General features: G+C 40.3%; 1 protein-coding gene across 1 annotated transcript in view; it reads left to right on the top strand.

The window, feature by feature from the left end:
- The window catches only part of sh3yl1 (SH3 and SYLF domain containing 1), a 141,596-nt gene that overhangs the window by 31,149 nt on the left and 87,645 nt on the right, over nucleotides 1-22,802 (top strand). Inside the window, exons 2-4 of the mRNA XM_048531234.2 lie at nucleotides 447-554; nucleotides 17,332-17,445; nucleotides 17,982-18,046. Of these exons, the coding sequence (XP_048387191.1) occupies nucleotides 447-554; nucleotides 17,332-17,445; nucleotides 17,982-18,046 (287 nt within the window). The remainder of the gene's footprint in view (nucleotides 1-446; nucleotides 555-17,331; nucleotides 17,446-17,981; nucleotides 18,047-22,802) is intronic.

Below are 22,802 nucleotides of genomic sequence, written 5' to 3'. Positions count from 1 at the left end.
TGTCTCCAATTTCGAAAAAATGAAGTTTTGCTTGACTGATTTATGAATAGAATTTGGTTTATGCAATTCAGTATCGCCAAATTGCATTTCATTATGTCGTGGGACAATGTTTCAAAGCAGAAAAAATAGCCTTTTGAAATGTTTGCGTTTTACATTATTACAAAGTATCTCTGTAAATTTGATGTATTCCAAATGATTCAATCATATCAAGTGGAACACAAACATCTGTTCCACTCAAAATTAATGCAAGTTCATTTTTTTAGGAAAAAGAACTCTGCTTTGGTATTTTAAATTGTCACTGCTGCAAATAAAATTCCAAAATAAACTTGATGGATAAATATTATTTAAAAAACTGAAGTGCTAACATTGTATTACAGGTTTTGCAATAACTTAAATGTTGCATGTTGTAAATAGCCTTGCTAATAAAAGGACTGCTTTGTTTCCAGTGAATCCCGTTCCGTCAAATCTGAAATCTGAAGCCAAGAAGGCTGCAAAAATTTTGAGAGAGTTTACTGAAATAAGTTCAAGAAATGGACCTGATGTAATCATACCAGGTTTGTAAAATAATTGCATTATGCTGTTGTATCTTACATTAGAGATGTTATCGAGTATATCTTGAATTCTAAATTGGGTTCACATTTGTTAGAATTTTAATTTGTAATTATTCTGGAATTATAACAGTAAAGTAGTTTTTTTAAAACTTTTAGTTGAACTTTTCCCGTGCTATGGAATCTAGTGAGAGTATACAAGTATACAGAGCTCTTGTACTTGGAATTCTGAACAGAGACATGTTGAACAAAATTTCTTTTCTTTTTAAAGAAAAAAGTGACAGAGGGGGCTTGATTTGGATTCTTAGAGTGCCTTAAAGTACATAAATAGAGAACTTAATAAACAATGTTTAACAAATTTAAACAAGACAGGGGAACCAAATACTGTTAATTTATAAATATCTACCAATATTTTCAATGTTATGCTAATTTATTCCTTTTCCAAAAGAACAAAGCTAGTGAAGACTAACTTTAAGAGTGAAGTCATAAATTGTGATGCTGCACAGTCAAATACCTGTTAATTTGCACTCTGTCTAACAATCAAAGAAACTGGACTGCCTATTTTTGATTAAGCAGAACTGTGTCTTACAAGGTCTTGGCAGGTGATCTGAAGAATGGTGCCGACCCAAAACATCAGCTTTCCTGCTCATCTGATGCTGCCTGTCCTGCTGTGTTCCTCCAGCTCCAAACTGTGTTAGCTATAGGTAATCTGAGTAGCTGGGTTGATGGATATCACCAGTAGAACACCAGCATAATATGTTAATGTTACAATAAATACATTTAAATCTGGTATTATTCAGGAATTTTCAGTGTTTCATTGGTCAGCTAAATTAGTTGGTAGATTTGTTTCTGATGCAGAGAGATGCCAACAGTACAGATTCAATTCCTGCACCGTTTGAGGTTACCAGGAAGGACTGTTCCTCTCAACCTCTCCACTCATGTGAGGCATGGTGACACACAGTTTAAACCACCACCAGTCATCTCTGTCTCTATACTGAAAGAGCAGCCCTGTAATCCTTGTGAGACTAAGGCATCTTTAACTTTGAGCAGCTACTGAGCTCAGTAAGTGTTAGCAATATTTTCATATATAATTCTTGAGTTTCATTAGCACTTCTTTGTAAGACAATTTCATGAACAGCCATTGTGTCTAATATTGGGGAAGTAAGTACTTGCAAATAGGAAAAAAACACCTCCCATTATCTAAGTAGCCAGTCGGCCCAATTGATCACAATCCCTTTATAATCTTCCTCACTGTCTACTGTACCAGCAATTTTGCCAATTTACTAAACATGCCTCCTATATGCTGAGAAATTGTTCCTGCTTGTGGAGTAATCTGGAAGGAGGGGTTTCCCATTTAAGCAGAACTGAGGTAGAATTCTTCCCTGACAATGGTAAATCTTTGAAATTCACTACCCTGGAGAAAAATGAAGGTTCTTTTGTTGATCATATTCAAAGTTGAGTTAGATTTTTCTTTGACAAGATAGCCCATGCTAATGTGGGCAGGAAGGAACTTGGAGATGAAGACATGATCAGATCAGCGAAGACCTTATTGAATGGTACAGTAGACTTGAAGGACCTTGCACATATGCCAGAAAGTCTTCATACCACGGAAATCGTTTATGGATTTTCCCAAAGACATGGATATTCTCCTGAATGCAGTTATGCTTGCTGTCAGCACTAAATCTGCTACCTTTTTCTATTAGGAGCACAGCGTTGAATGTGCATGAAATTTTATGTTGCATAATGTTTTCAGTAGTCTTGGATCATGTTAGTTATTAGTGTTATATCACTGCATTCAACAGCTGATGAGATACCCTGCTCAAGTGGTTCTAGATTTCATACCCTTCATAATGAACCCACCAAAGCAATGACATGGAAAACTCAATGATTATCAAGTAGCTTGATTCTGCTGAGTTCAGTGATATTTATTCCAGCTGTTTTGATTAAAAGTTCGTACAATACTTGCACTGGGTTTAAACAAAAAGTGTTTTCACAACAACAGTTTTTATTGTTGTATTACTACACTTTTGATGTAATGAAGTGTTCCAAGATACTTATTCAATGAATATTCAGCTTGTTAGTCATGCTCATTCTGGTTTGCTATTCTGTCAATATGATACTACATCATCATTCTGTATGAGACTGCACGCTATTCAAACTATGACTTTTTTCGTTCTCTGACGGTCAAAAACCCCTGCAATTTTTCATCAGAGCAATGTGTCAGGACAGTTGCTTGGAGACCAAGGCTACCTGCCTCAACCAAACTGACAACATTACTCCATCGTCAGGGGACAGATGGTGACAGCAGATTTAGTAAAGTTTTGTATACTTCATAGAGTATTATTGAACAGATCGTTGGTATGGTGAAGTCCCATTTTCATTTCCAAGACTAGTCCTTCCCAAATCATTTCCCATTGTGACCCGTTTCAAGTCTTGAAAATTGCCACAATTTCTCATGAGAGCTGTGAGAATGGAGAAGAGGTTTGTATAAGAGTAGGGGCCTGTTAGAGAGGGGGTAGAGCTGTTCTAACTGAATTGGAGTAACATGGCAGCCATTGCTACCTCAGAAATTATGAACCTAAAATTTCAACTTTCAACCTCAATGCGGTTACAAACCCTCTTCAGCAAACCCTGGCCTAGACAGTTCAAGGCCACCGAAAGCTGTATGCAGCATAACTATGCACATGCAAAAACATTTGATCTTACAATTGCAAAATGTGAGAGAAAGAAAGTGCACTCCACTACTATCCTGATGAAGTCAGAGGCATCCAGTTAACTGAGGAGATGAAGCCTCACACAAATTTAGATGAAGGCACATCAACTGTATACAGACGAAAAGAGCTACTCAATCTTTGACAATCATCATGCCATTGTTGAGTGGCACCTTTGGAATGTTCACAGGTATTATTTCCATCTGTAATACATCAAGTATCCTTCAAGGATGTTTAAAAAAACATCAACCAAATTGAAGATGAATTGTAGACGTCCGTATGATATAATCCACTAGCATGCCAATTTACAAAATAATTATACGTTTGCTGAGACTGGTCATTAGATAATTTTGCTATTTATTACAATGGTTGCTACCCTTTGTATTCACATCTGTTCCTGCCGTGACTTTGTTTCCTTTCGTTGTTTACATTGGTGTCAGAAGCTTCTGGTGTTGACATCTGAAACTTCCACTGATTGAGCCTTCAATACCCAAGAATATCAATGATGCATCTTTCCTTTAGAGTTGTTTTAATGCCAGGGAGTTTGGACATCCATAACCCATTAGAACAAAGGCTGAATGATCTTTATAATGCTTGCAATCATTTCCACCGATGGACTAAGTTAAACTAACAGTTTCCTTGAAACCAGATAGAATGTTTTCCATTAAGTTGCAAATGCTGTGGCGCTATTGTAGACATTTCATTCAAGTTCTGTGAAATTGGTCAAGTCTGTACATGATCCTTGTTGCTGCAGAAATCACTTCAACTTATTTTTAGTTTTCTTGTGAGATGTGGGCATTACTGGCTGACCAGCATTCATTGCCCATCCCTAGTTGTTCTTGAGAAGGTGGTGGTGAGCTGCCAGCTGGGACTGCAGCAGTCCTTGTGCTGAAAGACCACCAAAGCCATTAGAAAGGGAATACCACAATTTTGACCTTTTATCAGTAAAGGAATGGTGATATATTTTGGAGTCATGAAGGTGAGTGCCTTGGACAGGAGCTTGCAGCTGCTCATGTTCCCATGTATCTGCTGCCCTTGTCTTTTTAGATGGGAATAGCCAGTAGTTTGGTGGGTGCTGTGTAAGGATCTTTGGTAAATTTCTGGCAGTGCACCTTACAGATCATACACACTGTAATGTTCCTGGCACTGAACATTGGTGATGAAGCAAGTGAATGTTTGTAGTTGTGCTGCCAGTGAAGCATGCTGCTTTGTCCAGGATTCTGTTAAGCTTCTTGAGTGTTTTTAGAACTGCACTCAAGTAGGATATATTCCATCACATTCGTGACTTGTGCCTTGTGGTCAGTCTTTGGGGATTCAGGGGGTGAGTTATTGGCTGCAGTATTCCTCGCCCCTGACCTGTTCTTGTGAACACTGTATTTACTTGGTCCTTTTAGTTGAGTTTCTGGCCAAAAGTAACACTGAGGATGTTAATTGTGGGGGATTCAGTGATGGTAATACCATTTGAATGTCAATGGTTTGATTGTGTCATATTGGAGATGGCCGTTGCCTGGTATTTATGTGGCATGAATGTTATTTGCTCCTTGTCAGCCCATGCCTGGATATTTAAGGTCTTGTTACATTTGGACATGGATTGGTTCAGTATCTGAGGAATTGCGAATGGTGCTGAACATTGTGCAATCATTGGTGAACTCCTTACAGTGGAGGGAATCTCATTGATTAAACAGCTGAAAATGTTTGGGCCAATCCTGTACAGGTGGGTGACCCCCAACAACCACAGCCATCTTCCTAAGTGCCAGATAGGACTCCATCCAATGGAGAGTTGGTTGATTCCCATTGATTCCAGTTTTACTTGGGCTCATTGCCACATGGTGAAATGCAGTCTTGAAGTCAAGGGCTATCACACGCTCCTCACCTCTTCAGCTGTTTTGTCCATGTTTGAACCAAGGCCGTAATGAGGCCAGGAGCTGAATGGCCCTGACAGACGTCAAACTGGGCGTCAGTCAACAGGTTGTTGCTAAGCAGGTGCTGTTTGATAGCGCTGTCGATTACACCTCCCATCACCTTACTTATGGACAAAAGTATCTTTATGGGGTGGCAATTAGCCAAATTGGATTTGCCCTGCTTTTTGTATACAGGACATACCTGGAAAATTTCCCCCGTTATCAAGTAGACGCCAATGTTGTGTCTGTATTAGATTGGCTTGGCCTGATATACGGCAAGTTCGAGAGCACAAGTCTTCAGTATTATTTCTGATACGTTGTCCGGCCATAGGCTTTGTAGTATCCAGTGCCTTCAACTGTTTCTAGATATCCCATGGAATGAGTTTGATTGGCTGAAAAGTGGCATCTGTGATTTAGGGGTTCTGCACAGGAGGCTGAGTTGGATTATCCACTCAACACTTCTTGATGAAAATATCTGCAAATGATTATGCTCTATCTTCTGCACTGATGTGGTGGGCTTTTCCATCATTGAGGATGGTTCTATTTATGAAGCCCCCTCTTCCAGTGAGTAATATAATTGTCCACCATCATTCATGATTGGGTGTGGTTGGATTACAGGGCTTAGATCTGATCCATTGGTTGTGGGATTGCTTATCTCGATCTGTCATTTGCTGCTTATGCTGTTTGGCCACAAGCCCTGTTTGATAACTTCACCAGGTTGACACCTCATTTTTAGCTGTGCCTGGTGCTGCTCTTGACATGGTGTGCTCACTCACCATTGAACTAGGGTTGAACCCATGGCTAGATGGTAATGGCTGATGTGGGACTATGCTAGGCCATGAGGATGCAAATTGTGTTGTTGTACATTGCTGCTGTTGATGACCAACAGAGCCTCATGGATGCCCACAATTGACAAGGGTTTAATGATCATCAATATCTAGTGAGTTTTGAATGTCTCTTCCATTGCGTTGCCATTAGAAGTTGTGGAATTCCTCCACCTTATCCAAAAAATAAGAGGAAGTGATCTCAATATAAGAATAAGATTCCTAAATCTTGATATCTTCGGCAGATGGGATCAAGGAAAACCCCAAAGTTTTTTAATAAGTATATTAAGAATAAGAGAATTATCAGGGAAAGAGTGGGACCTGTTAGAGAAAAAGGCAACTTGTATGTGGAACCCAAGGACACGGGTGAAGTCTTAAATGAATATTTTTCATCTGTATTCGCAAAGGAGAAAGACATTGAGACTGGAGATTTCAGTTGGGATGGTGAGATTCGAGTGTATGTTAAGATTAATAAGGAGGAAGTATTAGATAATTTAGTGGGTGTAAAGGTACATAAATGTACACAGCATGATGAGATGTATCCCACGCTCCTATGGGAGGCAATGGAGAGATTGTGGAGGCCCTGGAGGAGGAACTTAATATTGTGCTGGCCCCGGGTGAAATGGCAGATTATTGGACAATAGATAGTGTGCTTCCTTTGTTCAAGAAGTGCATAGGTCAGGTAATCACAAATCAGTTAGTTGGATATCAGTGGGAGGGAAGTTATTGAAAAAAATTTTGAGGGATAGGAAAGACAGGCAATGATTAGGGCTAGAGAGCATGGATTTGTTAGGAAAAGATTTGGTTGAGTTTAGTTGAGTTTTTTTGAAAATGTGACTAAAGACATTGACCAGGGTAGTGCAGTTAATGTGGTTTCTGTGGACTTCACCAAGGCCTTTGAAAAGATTCCACATAGGATGTTTACCTTCTTTAACTAGCAAGCAACATTGGTTAAGCCATAGATTGAATACTGTGTTCAGTTATGGTTGCCACACTATCAAAGGATGTGATTACACTGGAGAGGTTGCAGAGCACATTGAACAGGATATTGCCTGGGATATATTGTTTCAGTTATGAGGAGAAAAACTGGATAGGCTGCCTTTGTTCTCCTCTGAGCAAAGGGAGCTGATTGAGATGTACAAAATTATGAGAGGTATGGGCTGAGTAGATTGTAAGAATGTTTTTCCCATTGCAGACACATCTAAGACCAGATGGCAGACGTTTAAGGGGAGAGACAAGCAGTTTATAGAAGATATGAGAAAAATGAATTTTCATTGAAATGGTGAATATTAAACGTGCTGTCTGAGAGGGTGGTGGAAGCAGGTCCTTTCACAACATTTAAGAAGCATCTGGATGAGCAGTTAAAATGCCGAGCAGAGTAGGCTGTGGACCAAGTTCAGGTACATGGCATTAGTGTAATTTGGTGCTGGCGGTCACTGTAGACATGATGCTCTGAAGGGCCTGTTTTTATGCTGTATGATTTCAATAACTATTTTTGAAGACTGATTGCCTGGCAGCTTGGTTCTTGGGTTTCTCTGCTGAGGCTAGTCACTTCTCATTTTATTCCATCTACTGTCTCTTCCCACTTGGACAAAACATTTACTCCTCCTAGTACCTTTATTTCTGCTGCTCACTGATGCTTTGTTCATCTCTCCATTTATACTGGAGAGGCATTATGATTTCAACATTATTTTGAAATATGCATGTGTATCCATGTCTTCACATTCTTTGAATAATGTTACTAGGTAATTGAAATGTTTTGGCAGTGAAATGCTGTTTGTTGGTGATTAGAGAGCACCTTATTCTGCCACGTGCCCCAACCAGTTCTGAGGCCATGACAAGATCATTGGTGGGTCTTAACTTTTTATGCCTACCAAGGATTGTCTTTCATCCCTGGAGATCAATGTACTGGCAATCTCACCAAATGATTCCGTGACTCTCGTCAAAATCAGCTTGACTGTTGGGTTTAACTTGCAGTAAAGTGGGGAAATGCTGAAGAAAATGGGTTGGGCCAGATGGGTATTGGTGGTAATCAGAGGCTGCTACAGGATGGAGCGAGGAAACCTGAGGAATAGAGGGTGGAGGTGTTGAATCAGAGAGGGGAGTAGGATTGGATGCCTCAGAAGGCAATAAATATAGGGCTATGAAAGCTGATGAGTCATTGGTCCATCTGCATATTTGCCTGATTTACGAGCCAAGTACATTTGTGTCTTTACCTTCTTGGTGTAACTGGATCTCTGAAGGTAAGGAAGGTCTGGCTGCCAGAATTCAGTCATTATTTGTGGATAAAAATGAGGCACAAACCAACTTCTATTGTATTTTATGCTGTCCATGTACCTCTGGGGAGAAATGAGTAACCAATGCACCAATCAGGAATAATTTAAAATCAGGAATGGGTGGGTAGGTGTTGGAATTCAAATTTTTAACCCTTTAAACTTTCATCAAACCCATATCTGCCTTTTAAGAAAATTAAAACGTTTGGGCTGACAGGTGTGTGTTTTAAGTAGAACAGGCCACACCATGAGATGCCCTTCATCAGCAAATTCTGGGTCATGAGAAAATGTTCAGTTACTCTGTGTCAAGTGTAGGTCAAAAAAAAATGCTTAAGTATGTATTCTGTCCATTTATTCTGAAAATATACGCATAACCTTTTGTGTTACAATAACAAAAGATATCCAGTGAATTTAATTAATGTTGTAGCTACAGTTAACTGCTACTGTATATTTTTGGATATCTGAGTGTTGCAGACTCGTACTACTCTGTGTAAACAAACATGTCCCTCATGTTTTCTTTAAATGCTTTCTCCCCCTCACCTTTAAATAAATGTCCCCTAGTTTCAGACATTTCAGCTCTTGGGGGAAAAAGATTTAGACCATCAAGCTTATCAATATATCTCATAACTTTATAGACTTCTATCAAGTCCCCCGCTAGCATCCACTGTTCCAGGAAAAAAAAACAAGTTTTTCAATGATAAAGAGATAACAAGGTGTAGAGCTGGATGAACACAGCAGGCCAAGCCGCATCATAGGAGCAGGCAAGCTGATGTTTTGGGCTTAGACCCTTCTTCAGAAAGTTTTTCTATACTCTCCTTATAGCTCATACCCTCTATTCCAAGCAGCATTCTGGTAAATCTCTTCTGCGCCCTCTCCAAAGCCCCCACATCCTTCTCATAATGTGGTGACCAGAATTGAATGCAGTACTCTAAGTGTGGCCTAACCAAAATCTTATAAAGTTGAAACATGACATCCTGACTTTTCCTTTCAATTCCCTGATCAATAAAGGCAAGCATGCCATACGCCTTCGACTTGCATGGCCACTTTCAGGGAACTATGGACTTGAACCCCCAAGATCCCTCTGTACATCAGTGCTGTTCAGGTTCCTGCCATTAACTGTATACTTCTTGATGTTTGACCTGCCAAAGTACAGCACCTCACATTCACTCAGATTAAACTCCAATTGCCATTTCTCTGCCAATACCTGCAACTTATCTTATATCCTGTTCTATCCTTTAACAACCTTCTACACTACCCATAACCTCACCGAGGTTTGAATCATCTGCAAACTTGCTAACCCACCATCTACATTTTCATCCAAGTCGTTTACATATATCACAACAGCAGAGGTCCCAGTACGGATCCCTGCGGAACCCCACTAGCCATGGACCTCAAGCCTGAGAAACATTCTTCCACCACTACCCTCTGCCTTCTATGGGCAAGCCAGTTTTGAATCCAAGTGGCCAGGTCACTGTGGGCCCTATTCATCTTCATTTTGTGGATGAGCCTACCATGATGGACCTTGTCAAAAGCCTGGCTAAAATCCATACAACTGCTGTACTCTAATCAATCACCTTTGTCACTTCCTCGAAAAATTCACTCAAGTCAGTAAAACATGACCTGCCCTGCACAAAGCTATGCAAACCATCCCTAATTAGGCTTTGCTTTCCCAAGAATTAGGCCATGATTTCCTAAATCCTATCCCTAAGAATTCTCTCCAGTAGCTTCCCAACCACTGATGTGAGAACCACCAGTCTACGGTCTCCTAGTCACAAAACGCCCTAGCATATTAGCATGATCCACATAAACCTCACGATCCTCGATATCCTTTTCCTGGGTCAATACTGACGCAGAGTACTCATTTAGGATCTTGTCCAAATCCTCTGCCTCCAAGCACAAGTTCACTCATTTATGCTTGAATGGTCCTATTTTCTCCTTAGTTATCCTCTTATCTTGAATATATGTACAGAATGTCTTGGGTTCCTCTTTAACTTTAGTCGCCAAGATCATTTCATGGTCCCTTCTTGCTCTCCATATTCCCTGCTTTCTTTCTGTTCCTTATGGGCCTTGTCAAGTTTTACCTTCCTAAACCTTACATATGCTGCTTCTTCCCTTTTGACTAAATTCACAACCTCCTTTATTACCCAAGGCTTTCTTACCTTGTCATCCTTGTCTTTTCTCCTTCTTGGAACTTGCTGGTCCTGAACTCTCATCAGAAGATGTCTAAACAATGCCCACATGTCATTTTTGGACTTGCCTGATAACAGTTCCTCCCAATTAACATTCCCTAGCTCCTGCCCAATACTGATGTAATTTGACCCCTCCCCCTAATCTGCCCAATACTGATGTAATTTGATCCCTCCCCCTTGCCGCAAGGTCCTGACTTATGCTTATGCTTATTCATGGCTATCTTTATAATTTAAGGACTTGTGACCATCATTTCCAAAATACTCTCCAACAGAAAGGTCAGTCACCAGGCCAGGATCATTAGCCAATAAAAAGTTCAACCTGGCCCCTCTTCTAGTTGAACTGCCAACATACAGTTTCGAGAAACCCTATTGGATGTACTTAGCAAATTCTGCTCTATCTAAGCCTCTTGCTGGAAGGGAGGCCCAGTCAATATTGGGGAAGTTAAAGCCACCCACTGTGAAAACTCCGTTTTTATTGCATATTTCCATAATCTGCTTACATATTTGTTCCTCAAAGTCTTGGTAGCTGTTGGAGAGCAAAAAGTATAATCTTACTAGAGTGATTTCACCCATCTTATTTTTGAGCTATACCCATAAAACCTCAGTGAATGAACCTTTCACTTTGTCCCTCTGAGTAGATGTGACATCTACATTTCTCTTTATCTGATCTAAAACAATGAAACCATGGAACATTGAGCAACCAGTCCTGACTCAACTAAGTCTCTGTAATGGCTACAACATCTCACTCCCCTGTACTAATACAGGCTCTAAGCTCATCTGCCTTACTTATAATACTCCTTGCACTGGAAGAAGCACAATTCAGCCTATTAGTACCATTGCGTACGTTTTCCTGTCTCTTCCTGTCCTATCTTTCTGATTTACTGATTCTAACATTTTAAAAACTAACAGGATAGATGAAGGCAGGGTGATGAATGTGATATATGGACTTTAGTATGACATTCGACAATGTTCCTCATGGTAGACTTGTTAGCAAGGCATGGAATCCAGGGAGAAGGTATGGTCAGTAAGTTTGCAGATGACACCAAAACTGGGAGTGTAGTAGACAGCAAAGAATATCACCTCAAGAGTACGACGGAACCATGATCATACGGGCCAGTGGGCTGAGGAGTGGCAGAAGGAATTTAATTTAGATAAATGTGAGGTGCTGCATTTTGGAAAGGCAAATCAGGGCAGGACCTATGCACTTAATGGTAAGGTCCTGGGGAGTGTTGCTGAACAAAGAGACCTTAGAGTGTGGGTTCATAATTCCTTAAAAGTAGAGTCCCGGGTAAACAAGATAATGAAGAAGGCGTTTTGTATGCTTGCCTGAATTGGTCAGTGCATTGACGATAGGACTTGGAAAGTCATGTTATGGCTGTATAGGACAATGGTTCGGCCACTTTTGGAATACTGCATTCAATTCTCGTCTCTCTGCTTTAGGAAAGTTGTTGTGAAACATGAAGTAGAGTTCAGAAAATATTTACAAGGATGTTGCAGGGTTGAGGGTTTGAGGGAGAGGCTGATTAGCCTGGGGCTCTTTTTCCCTGGAGCATTGGAGGTTGATGGGTGACCTTATAGGGGTTTATAAAGTGATGAGAGCCATGGATAGGGTAAACAGCCAAGGTCTTTCCCTGGATTATGGCTGTTCAGGACTGGAAGGCATAGGCTTAAGGTGAGGGGAAAGGTTTAAAAAGGACCTAAGGGGTAACTGTTTCACACAGAGGGTGGTGCATGAATGGAATGAGCTGCCAGAGGAAGTGATGGAGGCTGGTACAGTTAGAACATTTAAAAGACTTCTGGATGGGGTATTGAGTAGGCAGGGCTGAGATGGATATGGGCCAAATGCTGCCAAATGGGTGTAGATTGATTTAGGATATCTGGTCGGCATGGGCAAGTTGAACCGAAAGATCTGTTTCTGTGCGGTACAGCTCTAAGGCTCTATCTACCTTCCCCTCAATCTCTCTACTTGCTGACCTGCTCCTTTGATTCCCAGGGCCCTGTCACTCTAGTTAAAACTCGCCCAAGCAGCACTAGCAAATCTTCCTGCAAGGATATTGGTCTGTCTCCAGTTTAGGTGTAACCCCTGCCCCATTGTGCAAGTCACCCCTGCTCCAGAGGGATCCCAATGATCCAAAAACCTGAAACCCTGTCCCCACAACAGCTCCTTAGCCACACATTCATCTGTTCTATCTTTCTTTTCCTTGCTTTACCAGCATGTGGCACTGCTAGTAACCCAGAAATTACTAGCGTCGAGGTCCTAATGGAACATGGGGTTGAATCCCACCATGGCAGATGGTAAAATATGAATTTAATAATTTTTTGGAATTAAAAGCTACGTAGTCAAGATGTTGTAAAAAGCTGCCTGATTCATGACAGAGCCATAGTCATACAGACCCTTCGGTGTAACCAGTCTATACTGAACATAATCCGAAACAAAACTAGTCCCACTTGCCTGCTCCTGGCCCATATCCTTCCAAACCTTTCCTATTCATGTACTTATCCAAATGTCTTACGTCCTATGAAAGAAGATAAAAAAGATTTTAAACATTTGGGGCGGCACAGTGTCTCAGTGGTTAGCACTGCTGCCTCACAGCACCAGGGACCCGGATTTGATTCCACCCTCGGGCGACTGTCTATGTGGAGTTTGCACGTTCTTCTCGTGTTTGTGTGGGTTTCCTCCAGGTGCTCCAGTTTCCTCCCACAGCTCAAAGATGAGCAGGCTATGTAGATTGGCCATGCTAAATTGCCTTTAGTGTTCAGGGATGTGTAGATTAGATGGGTTACAGGGAGTTGAGTCTGGGTGGGATGCTCTGAGTATCAGTGTGGACTTGTTGGGCCGTAGGGCCTGTTTCCACACTGTATGGATTCTAAGATTCTATGCCAAATTCACCCCATAGAGGGTGTGTGTGTGTGTGTGTGTGTGTGTATGTGTGTGTGTGGGGGGGGGGGGGTGTGTAAGAGGAGGGGGGGAGAGAGAGAGTGTGTGTTTCTCTGCATGACATAGTTTCTCCGCTGGTTCTGATAAAACCTTCTGTTCTCTCAGGACTGTGATTTGAAAGGAATTTGGGGATTTACATATACATATCAGTCAATTAAAATGTTCTAGCTGATTAAAGATTTAACAGCATCTTAGATTTGTTTAATACATCCTCATCAGTGGTATGAACCTTTGATCTTTTACTTATAAATTTTGTGTCTGATACTATCTCTCTCACTAACACCTGACGAAGGACTGAGGCTCCAAAGGCTTGTGTTTTCAAATGAACCTGTGTTGGACTGTCACCTGGTGTCATCTGATTTCTGACCTTATCCACCCCATGCCGGTACCTCCATGTAACAGACAAAGTTTGGCAGCGGTAGCAGCACAGTGGTTTCCACTTGGGAAAGAGTTCCCTTGTGACTCCTCAAGATTGTCTCTGGACACCATGATATCGTAGCATCAGGTCAAACATGGGCAAGGAAATCAACAACATCAGGCAAACCTACAAATGAGGTATAAACCTGCTGAGCGTGCAATCGACAGGGCTAAGTGATCCACACAAATGGATCAGAGATGATCTCTGCAGTCCTGCTGTCCTGCCATTCATAGTTGTGAATGATAAGAAAATTAAACAACCAAGACAATGATGGAGCCTGATGCATAAATACAAAAGACAAAGATGAATTATTTTTATCAACCTAGAGCCAGAAGTGTTGAGTTGATGATCGATTTGGATCTCCTTCTCGGGTTGCTAGCATCACAGTGATTTAATTGAATTCATGTAATATCAAGAAATGGCTGAAGACCTTGAATATTACAAAGGCCCTGACAACATTCTAGCAATAGTACAGAAGATTAGTTCTCCAGAACCAGCTGCACCCCTGTCTAAACTGTTTCAGTACAGTTACAGCATTAGCATCTACCCAGCAATGCAGAAAACTGGCCAGGTACTCAAAAACCAGGATAATTTCAACCCAGCCAATTACCCATCTACTCTCAATTATCAGCAGAGTGACGTAAGGAGTTGTTGACAGTGCTATTAAGTAGGATTTGCAAAAGAATAATATGCTTACTAATGCTCAGTTTCATTTCCACCAGAGCCACTTAACTTTTGACTTAATTACAACCTTAGTCCAATACAGGCAAAAGAGCTGAATTCCCCAGGGTGTTGTGAGAATGAATGCCCTTGGCAACAAGGCAGCATTCACCTGATTAAAGCATCGAGGAAACCTCTCAAAGCTGGATTCAGTGGGAATCAGTGTGATATATTCTCCCCGATTAGAGTCATAAGAAAGGATTTATAATCATCTACAAAGGAATAATTTGTTTAAGGATAGTCAACACGGTTTTGTGAAGGGTAGGTCATGCCTCACAAACCTTATTGAGTTCTTTGAAAAGGTGACTAAACAGGTGGATGAGGGTAAAGCGGTTGATGTGTGTATGGATTTCAGTAAAACATTTGATAAGGTTCCCCACAGGAGGCTATTGCATAAAATATGGAGTCATGGGATTGAGGGTGATTTAGCGGTTTGGATCAAAAATTGGCTAGTTGGAAGAAGACAGAGGGTGGTGGTTCAGTTACGAGTGGTGTATGACAGGGATCTGTTTTGGGGCCACTGCTGTTTGTCATTGTTATAAATGACCTGAATGAGGGCGTAGAAGGATGGGTTAGTAAATTTGCAGATGACACCAAAGTTGGTGGAGTTGTGGACAATGTGGAAGGATGTTGCAGGCTACAGAGGGACATAGATAAGTTGCAGAGCTGCGCTAAGAGGTAGCAAATGGAGTTTAATGCAGAAAAGTGTGAGATGATTCACTTTGGAAGAAGTAACAGGAATACAGAGTACTGGGCTAATGGTAAGATTCTTGGTAGTGTGGATGATCAGAGAAATCTCGGTATCCATATACATAGATCCCTGAAAGTTGCCACCCAGGTTGATAGGGTTGTTGAGAAGGCGTGTGGTGTGTTAGATTTTATTGGTAGAGGGATTGAGTTTTGGAACCGTGAGGTCATGTTGCAGCTGTACAAAACTCTGGTGTGGCCACACTTGGAGTATTGCGTACAGTTCTGGTTGCTGCATTATAGGAAGGATGTGGAAGCATTGGAAAGGGTGCAGAGGAGATTTACCAGGATGTTGCCTAGCATGAAGGGCAGGTCTTATGAGGAAAGACTGAGGGACTTGAGGCTGTTTTCGTTGGAGAAGGTGACCTAATAGAGACATACAAAATGATCAGAGGATTAGACAGGGTGGACAATGTGAGCCTTTTTCCGTGGATGGAGATGGCTAGCACGAGGAGACATAGCTTTAAATTGAGGGGTGATAGATATAGGACCGATGGCAGAGCTAGGTTCTTTACTCCGAGAGTAGTAAGGGTGTGGAATGCCCTGCCTGCAACAGTAGTAGACTCGCCAAGTTTAAGGGCATTTAAATGGTCATTGGATAAACATATGGATAATAATGGAATAGTGTAGGTCAGATGGGCTTCAGTTTGGTTTCACAGGTTGGCGCAAACATCGAGGGCCAAAGGGCCTGTACTGTGCTGTAGTGTTCTATGTTCTATACCAAGAAAAGCGGTCTGCCATCTCATCTCAAGGGCACCTCTTAAGGAATTCCTTAATATCCTAGGGCCCAACCATCTCCAGCTACATCAGTAATGACCTTCTAACTATCATAAGGTTGCAAGATGGGATGTTTGCTGATGATTGCACAATATTCAGAACCATTCACAGCTTCTCAAATGCTGAAGCAGTCCAAATCGTGGTCTTAGAATCTTGAGAATATCCAAGCTTGTATGGATAATTGCCTCATACAAGTGCCAGGCAATGACTGTCTTTAATATGAGTGAATCTGACCATCACAGCTTGAAGTTCAATGTCATTTCCATTGCTGAAATTTCCCCTTTCAACATTCTGGGCATTACCATTGATCAGGAACTGCACTGATTGTGAATACAAGAGCAAGTCAGAGACTGGGAATTCAGCAACAAGTAACTCATCTCCTGTTTCTCTTTTTGCCTTGAGGAAGTGCCATGTAATAAACTGTGCATGCCCATATGGATGCAGCTCCAACAACACTCAAGAAACTTGACACCAACCAAGGTGTTGAAGTGCCCATCAGCCATGATTTAAATGGCGGAGTGGACTTGATGGGCCGACTGGCCTTACTTCCACTCCTATGTCTTATGGTCTTATGGTTAAGCAGCTTGCTTGAATTGGCATCTCATCCACCACCTTTAAAATTCACAAGAATTATCCTAAAATGTTGATGCATAGTAGCAATGTACTGCAGCAGCTCACTAAAGATCCTTTGACAGCACCATCCGTAACTGTGACCTTTAACACCTTGAATGACAAGTACAGAAGATAAATGGGAACACACGGCCTGCAAAATTCCCTCTAAGTCATGCACCATCCTGACTTGGAAATAGATCACTATTCCTCACTGCCACTGGGCCAAAATCCGAGAATTCCCTTATTAACTCCACTGTGGGTGTTTCTACACCCTAAGGACAGCACTAGTTCAAGAAGGCAGCGCACCAGAACTTTCTCCAGGGTGATTAGTGATGGGGAATAATTGTTAGATTAGCCAGAGATGCTCATATTCTCTTAAATGAATAAGAAGCAAAATACTTTAAAGAAGATTAGAAAATAAATGCGTTCACAATTAATGTTCTGCTTCACCTTCACTTTTCAAGTCTGAAAGAGTTGTTGTGAATTATCTATGAATTCAATTACCTTTCTCAGTTGTGTATTTAGCTTTTGCTGTTAACACTTGAGTTCCTTTACGATGTGAGTGCTTACAAGATGGGTTTACCAATTATTCAAGAAATAGATTTGTTAAAGTTTTTATTTTATGATGTGATATACTTACTAGCTCTCACTTTATTTTCTGTTAATTTTAAAGCTCATGTGATAGCTAAAGCGCAAGGACTTGCTATCATCTCTGTGATTAAAGCTGGATTTTTAGTAACTGCTCGTGGAGGCAGTGGAATTGTGTTGAGTCGCCTGCCTGATGGAAGTAAGAGTTTTCAGTGCTTTTTCTTTTACTATATATCTGAAATACTTCTGATCACATTTTCATAATGTGGAGTTGCTGTTGTTGGACTGGGGTGGACAAAGTCAGAAGCCACACAACACCAGGTTATAGTCCAACAGGTTTAGTTGAAATCCCAAGCTTTCAGAGTGCTGCTTCTTCGCTGGGTGAAGTCTCCACCTGTCACTTCACCTGACAAAGGAGCAGCACTCAAAAAGCTTGTGATTTTAAATAAACCTGTTGGATTATAACCTGGTGTTGTGACATCTTGCATTTTTTATAGACAGTAAAATTATTTCACTGCTGTAAGTATGTGGGCATTTCAACAATAAAGTTGCTTCAGTATAGTTTTCAGCATTGGACTGGTTAAGAATGTTTTAGATCTGAATACCAAAGCTAACTCAGGCAAATTGCTTCAGGATTGAGAATGAATAACAGAAAATGTTGTCTTTTAGCTCAAACGATCATTCCTTTGCCTTATTTCTGATTAAAATGTTTGAATTTATATTTGGTTCAAACAGGATGGTCTGCTCCTTCAGCAATAGGCATTGCTGGTCTTGGTGGGGGTTTTGAGATTGGAATTGAGGTAGGTTGCTATTTTTAAAACCTCGTTCGCATGTATTGCGTTCTTAACAGTTAAAGATATGGTTTTCTTTCCTGTTAAAATGAAATTATATTTTCTTTAACAAACCTTGCTACTTGTATTTCTTCTCATAAAATGCAGTGCAAATAAAGATAATCCTTGCGTTGTAGCCGGATTGTATCTGATCCTTGGTGTCTAAATTTATGTTTCTCCTTCCATGGGTACAAACAATGATCCAAACTTCAGTGTCCTTTGCAATTCTTGAAATCTCTATGGTGTTAATGGTATCTTACCTTATGCCCATGTTAATATCAGCCACTTGTTTCAGTTTTAAGCTCTCCACATGAGAAGCATTTGGATGCAGGCTCTTTATTGAACTTTGCTTATTGGTTAACCATCTCAGGTCTAAACCATCTTTGTAAGTGTACGATCCTCATCAAACACACAAAATTTGAGCCTGAAAGCTCCAACTGTCGTGCTGTGTACCTCTGTGACTCTATTTGAATACTCACTTAAATTCTAATTTTCCCATAAATTTTTTAATGTATATCAGATTTTGTTGTTGCCATTATTTGAAATTGTTTTTTGAAGAGTACTTAGTGGACAGCAGAAACCTCTGAACTGAACTTGTAAAATTATAGCATTTGAAAATTGACTTCTCGTCTCAGTAACTTCATGTTTTCATTTGACTTTCACCAAATTTGGTAAAGGAACTTCATTCTTATTTCCTTCTGTGAACAAGGGACCTGGAAACTGCTCTTGGCTGTGTTTATACCTTGATAAATACAGACTCATCAGCTGTTTAAAATAAAAAACACAGTTATAATCAAATTTCCGACACTATTTGTTTCAAATAAATAAACCATGGGGAAGTATTTCTCCTATATGATTGACAGCTTTACCTTTAAGCAGTCGCAAATCACATTGTTTTAAAAGTTCCACATCTAAGATTGTTCTCATCTCATTTTAAAACTGCTACAAATGTATTCAACAAATAAGCTGTTGAGCTTGTTTTCTGTTAGCTACCAGGGTTTACTACTTTACATGCCTTTTTCACATTTTCCTATTCTTGTATCACCAGTTCTCAAGAGGTCATGATCCTGATGGGGTTTAATTATTTTGAGCCCTTCATTTATGCTGTACATACTTCTTTGAATAATTTGTCATTTTGAATGTAATCAATTTATTGTAAGTCATCCAGTTAAGATTTTAATAGATTTGTTGTTGTACAATAATACTAGAAGTAATGTATTTAAGTTCTTGTAATTTGATGTTTTTTAGATTCAATTTACATTTCTGTTGGATTCAAACGTGTACCTCTAAGCGCACATTGCCCCCAAAAGTGTGAATTATGGATCAGTGGTAGCATTGATGTGTTAACAGGTTGCCAATTCAGGTTATATTCCAGACACCAAAGAATTCAGCACACTGATCCTTCAGTCCTGTTTTAGGAAATGCAGTCTTTCATACATTACATCAAAGCCACATCTGTCCTCTTGGGTGAAAGTAAAAGATTCTACAGCACTCTTTGAAGTTCGTGGGACTGTGCTACCTTGTCTAATATTGTTCCCTCAACCAAAGTTTTATGTAGCATTTGGGATCTTGCATTAGACACATTGACTGTAGTCTATTTTACAATTCAATAGCAACCAAACAATAAACAAAATACTGTATTTGATTGGATGCAAAGCATCCTGAGGCTATGAAAGGTGTGACATAAGAATCAGTTCTGGAAGACATGCAGGGTTTTATTTGGACAGTTTGATGTTTTACAAAAGTTCAGTGACTGCAAGTTTAACAATTACATTGACTTTCTGTAAATACTTATAGGAATAACTGTAATCTTGCACCACAGTACTCTTTTCAGTTTTGGCATGTAAAGGATGGGTCATATTTTTATGTTTTGATGTAAATTAAAATAGGAGCAAACTTTTAAAATGCTGTTAAGTTCTAATTGTATTTCCATTTGATATTTTTGTATTCATTTGTGTGACGTGGGTGTTGCTGGCCAGCCAGCATTTATTGCCCATCCATAGTTGCCCTTGAGAAGTTGGTGATGAGTTGCCTTCTTAAACTGCTGCAGTTAACAAGCTGTAGTTGATCTGCAATGTCATTAGGGAGGGAATTTCAAGACTTTCACCCAGTGACAGTGAAGGAAAGATGATATATTTCTAAATCAGGGTGGTGAATGATTAGGAGAGGAATTTGCAGGTGTTGGTGTTCCTATGTATCTGCTGCCCTTCGAGATGGAAATGATGTTTTAAAGTTGGTACTGAATTAGTATACCTTTCAAGTCCTAGGACGCTGAGGGTATTGGTTGAATGAGAATATGGAATTGAGCCCTTCATAATATCAGTCTAGGTCTTATTGAATAGTGGAACAAGTTCAAAGGGCCGTAAGGGTGATGACTGTTCGTAATTGGTAAGATGGTAATAATCAATTCCCCATTTACCATTTAACATTTGTTAAATTAAATGTTTTACATTAGAAAGTTTAGCAACAGAGCTGTTTTTTTTGACCAAATTACTTTAATCAATAAGGAACTGTTGAACTAAAATATTTCAGGAGTTTTTTTTTCCTGCTATTTGAATCTAACCATTAGCATTAACAGACATTCATGCGTCTTGAGTTTGGGAACATTGTAGTTTAACCATTTTGTGAAAGCCAGTTGGCAACCAAGTAACTGGTTTCCATGAGCATTATTTTGATTGTTTGAAAAGATACTGCTTTATAATTTTTGGCGTTTGTCTTTTGTTGTTTGTTCTAGCGTAAGTAACAATTCTAGTTGATGAGACAAGGAAGAAATTGTATCCTTAAGGTTCATAACTTCACTGTTACAAGACAACAGTAAAACTAACGGGGGCCTCTTCACACCTGACATTGCAGTAAAACTGACTTTTCAGCAGAAGTATTGTTAAATGTTCCACATTATGTAATTGTGACATGACTCTGCATTGACCAGTTTAACCGGTTTAGGTTAAAACCTGTGTAGCTGTTCTCCAACAAACATTACAATTTTTCACAAAAATCATTTAATGAATTCAACTCGTTTTACCCTTGGACTTATGTGAAGTTAGGTTTTCTGTCCATTCAGTCACTGATCTTACCTATACTAAAATGTTACCAATTCTAGCTAATCCTCCGGCAATAAGAAAATGCAGCTTCTTTTTATTATTATTCATTTCTGGGATGTGGGCGTTGATGGCTGGCCAGCATTTATTGACCATCCTTAGTTTCCCTTGAGAAGGTGGTGGTCAGCTGCCTTCTTGAACCACTGCAGTCCACCTGCTGTGGGTTGACCCACAATGCCATTAGGAAAGGAATTCCAGGGTATATCCAGGATATATTTCAGGTAAATAGTGAACAGGCTTTGGGGAGTCAGGAGATGAGTTACTCACTGCAGCATTCCTAACTTCTGACCTGCTCTTGTAGCCACTGTGAGCTCGTGGAAGTATTTCACTAATTGATTGGGGATACCATAGAATCATACAGTACAGAAGAGGCCATTTGGCCTATTGAGTGTATACTGCCAAAAATACTCTGATGTCTACACTAATCCCACTTTCCTGCACTAGGCCCTTGAATATTATGAAAATTCAATATAATTTATTTGTTCATGGGATGTGGGCCTTGCTAGTGATGTCTGCATTTTTATTGCCCATCCCCCAAGTTCTCCTGAAGTAGGTGGTAGTAAGTGTCTTCTTGAATTGCTGCAGTCCTTGGGCTGTAGGTATATGCATAGTGTTACTAAGAAAGGAATTTCAGACGCAGTGAAGGAAGGGCAATATAGATCGGATGATATGCGGCTTGTGGGTGATCTTTAGAATCGTAGAATCTCTACAATGTGGAACTTGGCCCTTCGGCCCAACAATTCCACACCAAACCACAGAACATCCCACCCAGACCTGTCCCCTTGTAACCCCCCTAATCGACACATCCCTGAACACACAGTGGGCAATTTAGCATGGCCAATCCACCTAACATGCACATCTTTTTGGACTGTGGAAGGAAACCAGAGCACCCAGAGGAAACCCACACAGACACAGGGAGATTGTGCAAAATCTACACAGACAGTCGCCTGAGGCTAGAATCGAACCTGGGTCCCTGGTGCTGTGAGACAGCATTGCTAACCACTGAGCCACCATGCCACCCCAAAGAATGGCAGCAGCGAAGTAGCTGCGAATAGTGGCGAGAATGGGATCTTGCAGGTTGTGCTGTTTCTGTGCAGCTGCTGCTCATGTCCATCTAGGTGATAGAGGCTGCAGGTTTAGAACGTGCTATCCAATGAGACTTGGTGAGTTACTGCATCTTTTAGATGGTATATACTGCTGCCATTGCTCATCCGTGGCGAAGGACGTGGATATTGAAGGTAGTCGATGGAGTCCCAATCAAGTATGGTGTTTTATCATGGATGATATCTAGCTTTTTGGGTGTTGCTGGATCTAATAGCAATCACAGAGACATGGCTGCAGGAGGACAATGATTGGAACATTAATATCAAAGAATAGATGACATTTGGGAAGGACAACAACCAAGAAGTGGTGGATAGGTGGCTCTGTTAATCAGTTGTTCTATTAGGAAAATAGAGAGGCATAATCTAAATTCAGAAATCCAAGATATGTGGATTAAGATTAAAATTTGATAAAAGTGGGAAGTAACTTGTGCGAGTAGTGTGGGAGCTCGTCAGAAAGTTTTGGAGATACTTATGGTATTTAATAATCTACTTTTTGTTTTATACAAGGGCATGAAAGCAAAGCTA

This window comes from Stegostoma tigrinum, chromosome 4, assembly GCF_030684315.1.
Source record: "Stegostoma tigrinum isolate sSteTig4 chromosome 4, sSteTig4.hap1, whole genome shotgun sequence".
NCBI lineage: Eukaryota > Metazoa > Chordata > Chondrichthyes > Orectolobiformes > Stegostomatidae > Stegostoma > Stegostoma tigrinum.
This window is presented reverse-complemented; position numbering and strand designations above follow the sequence as displayed.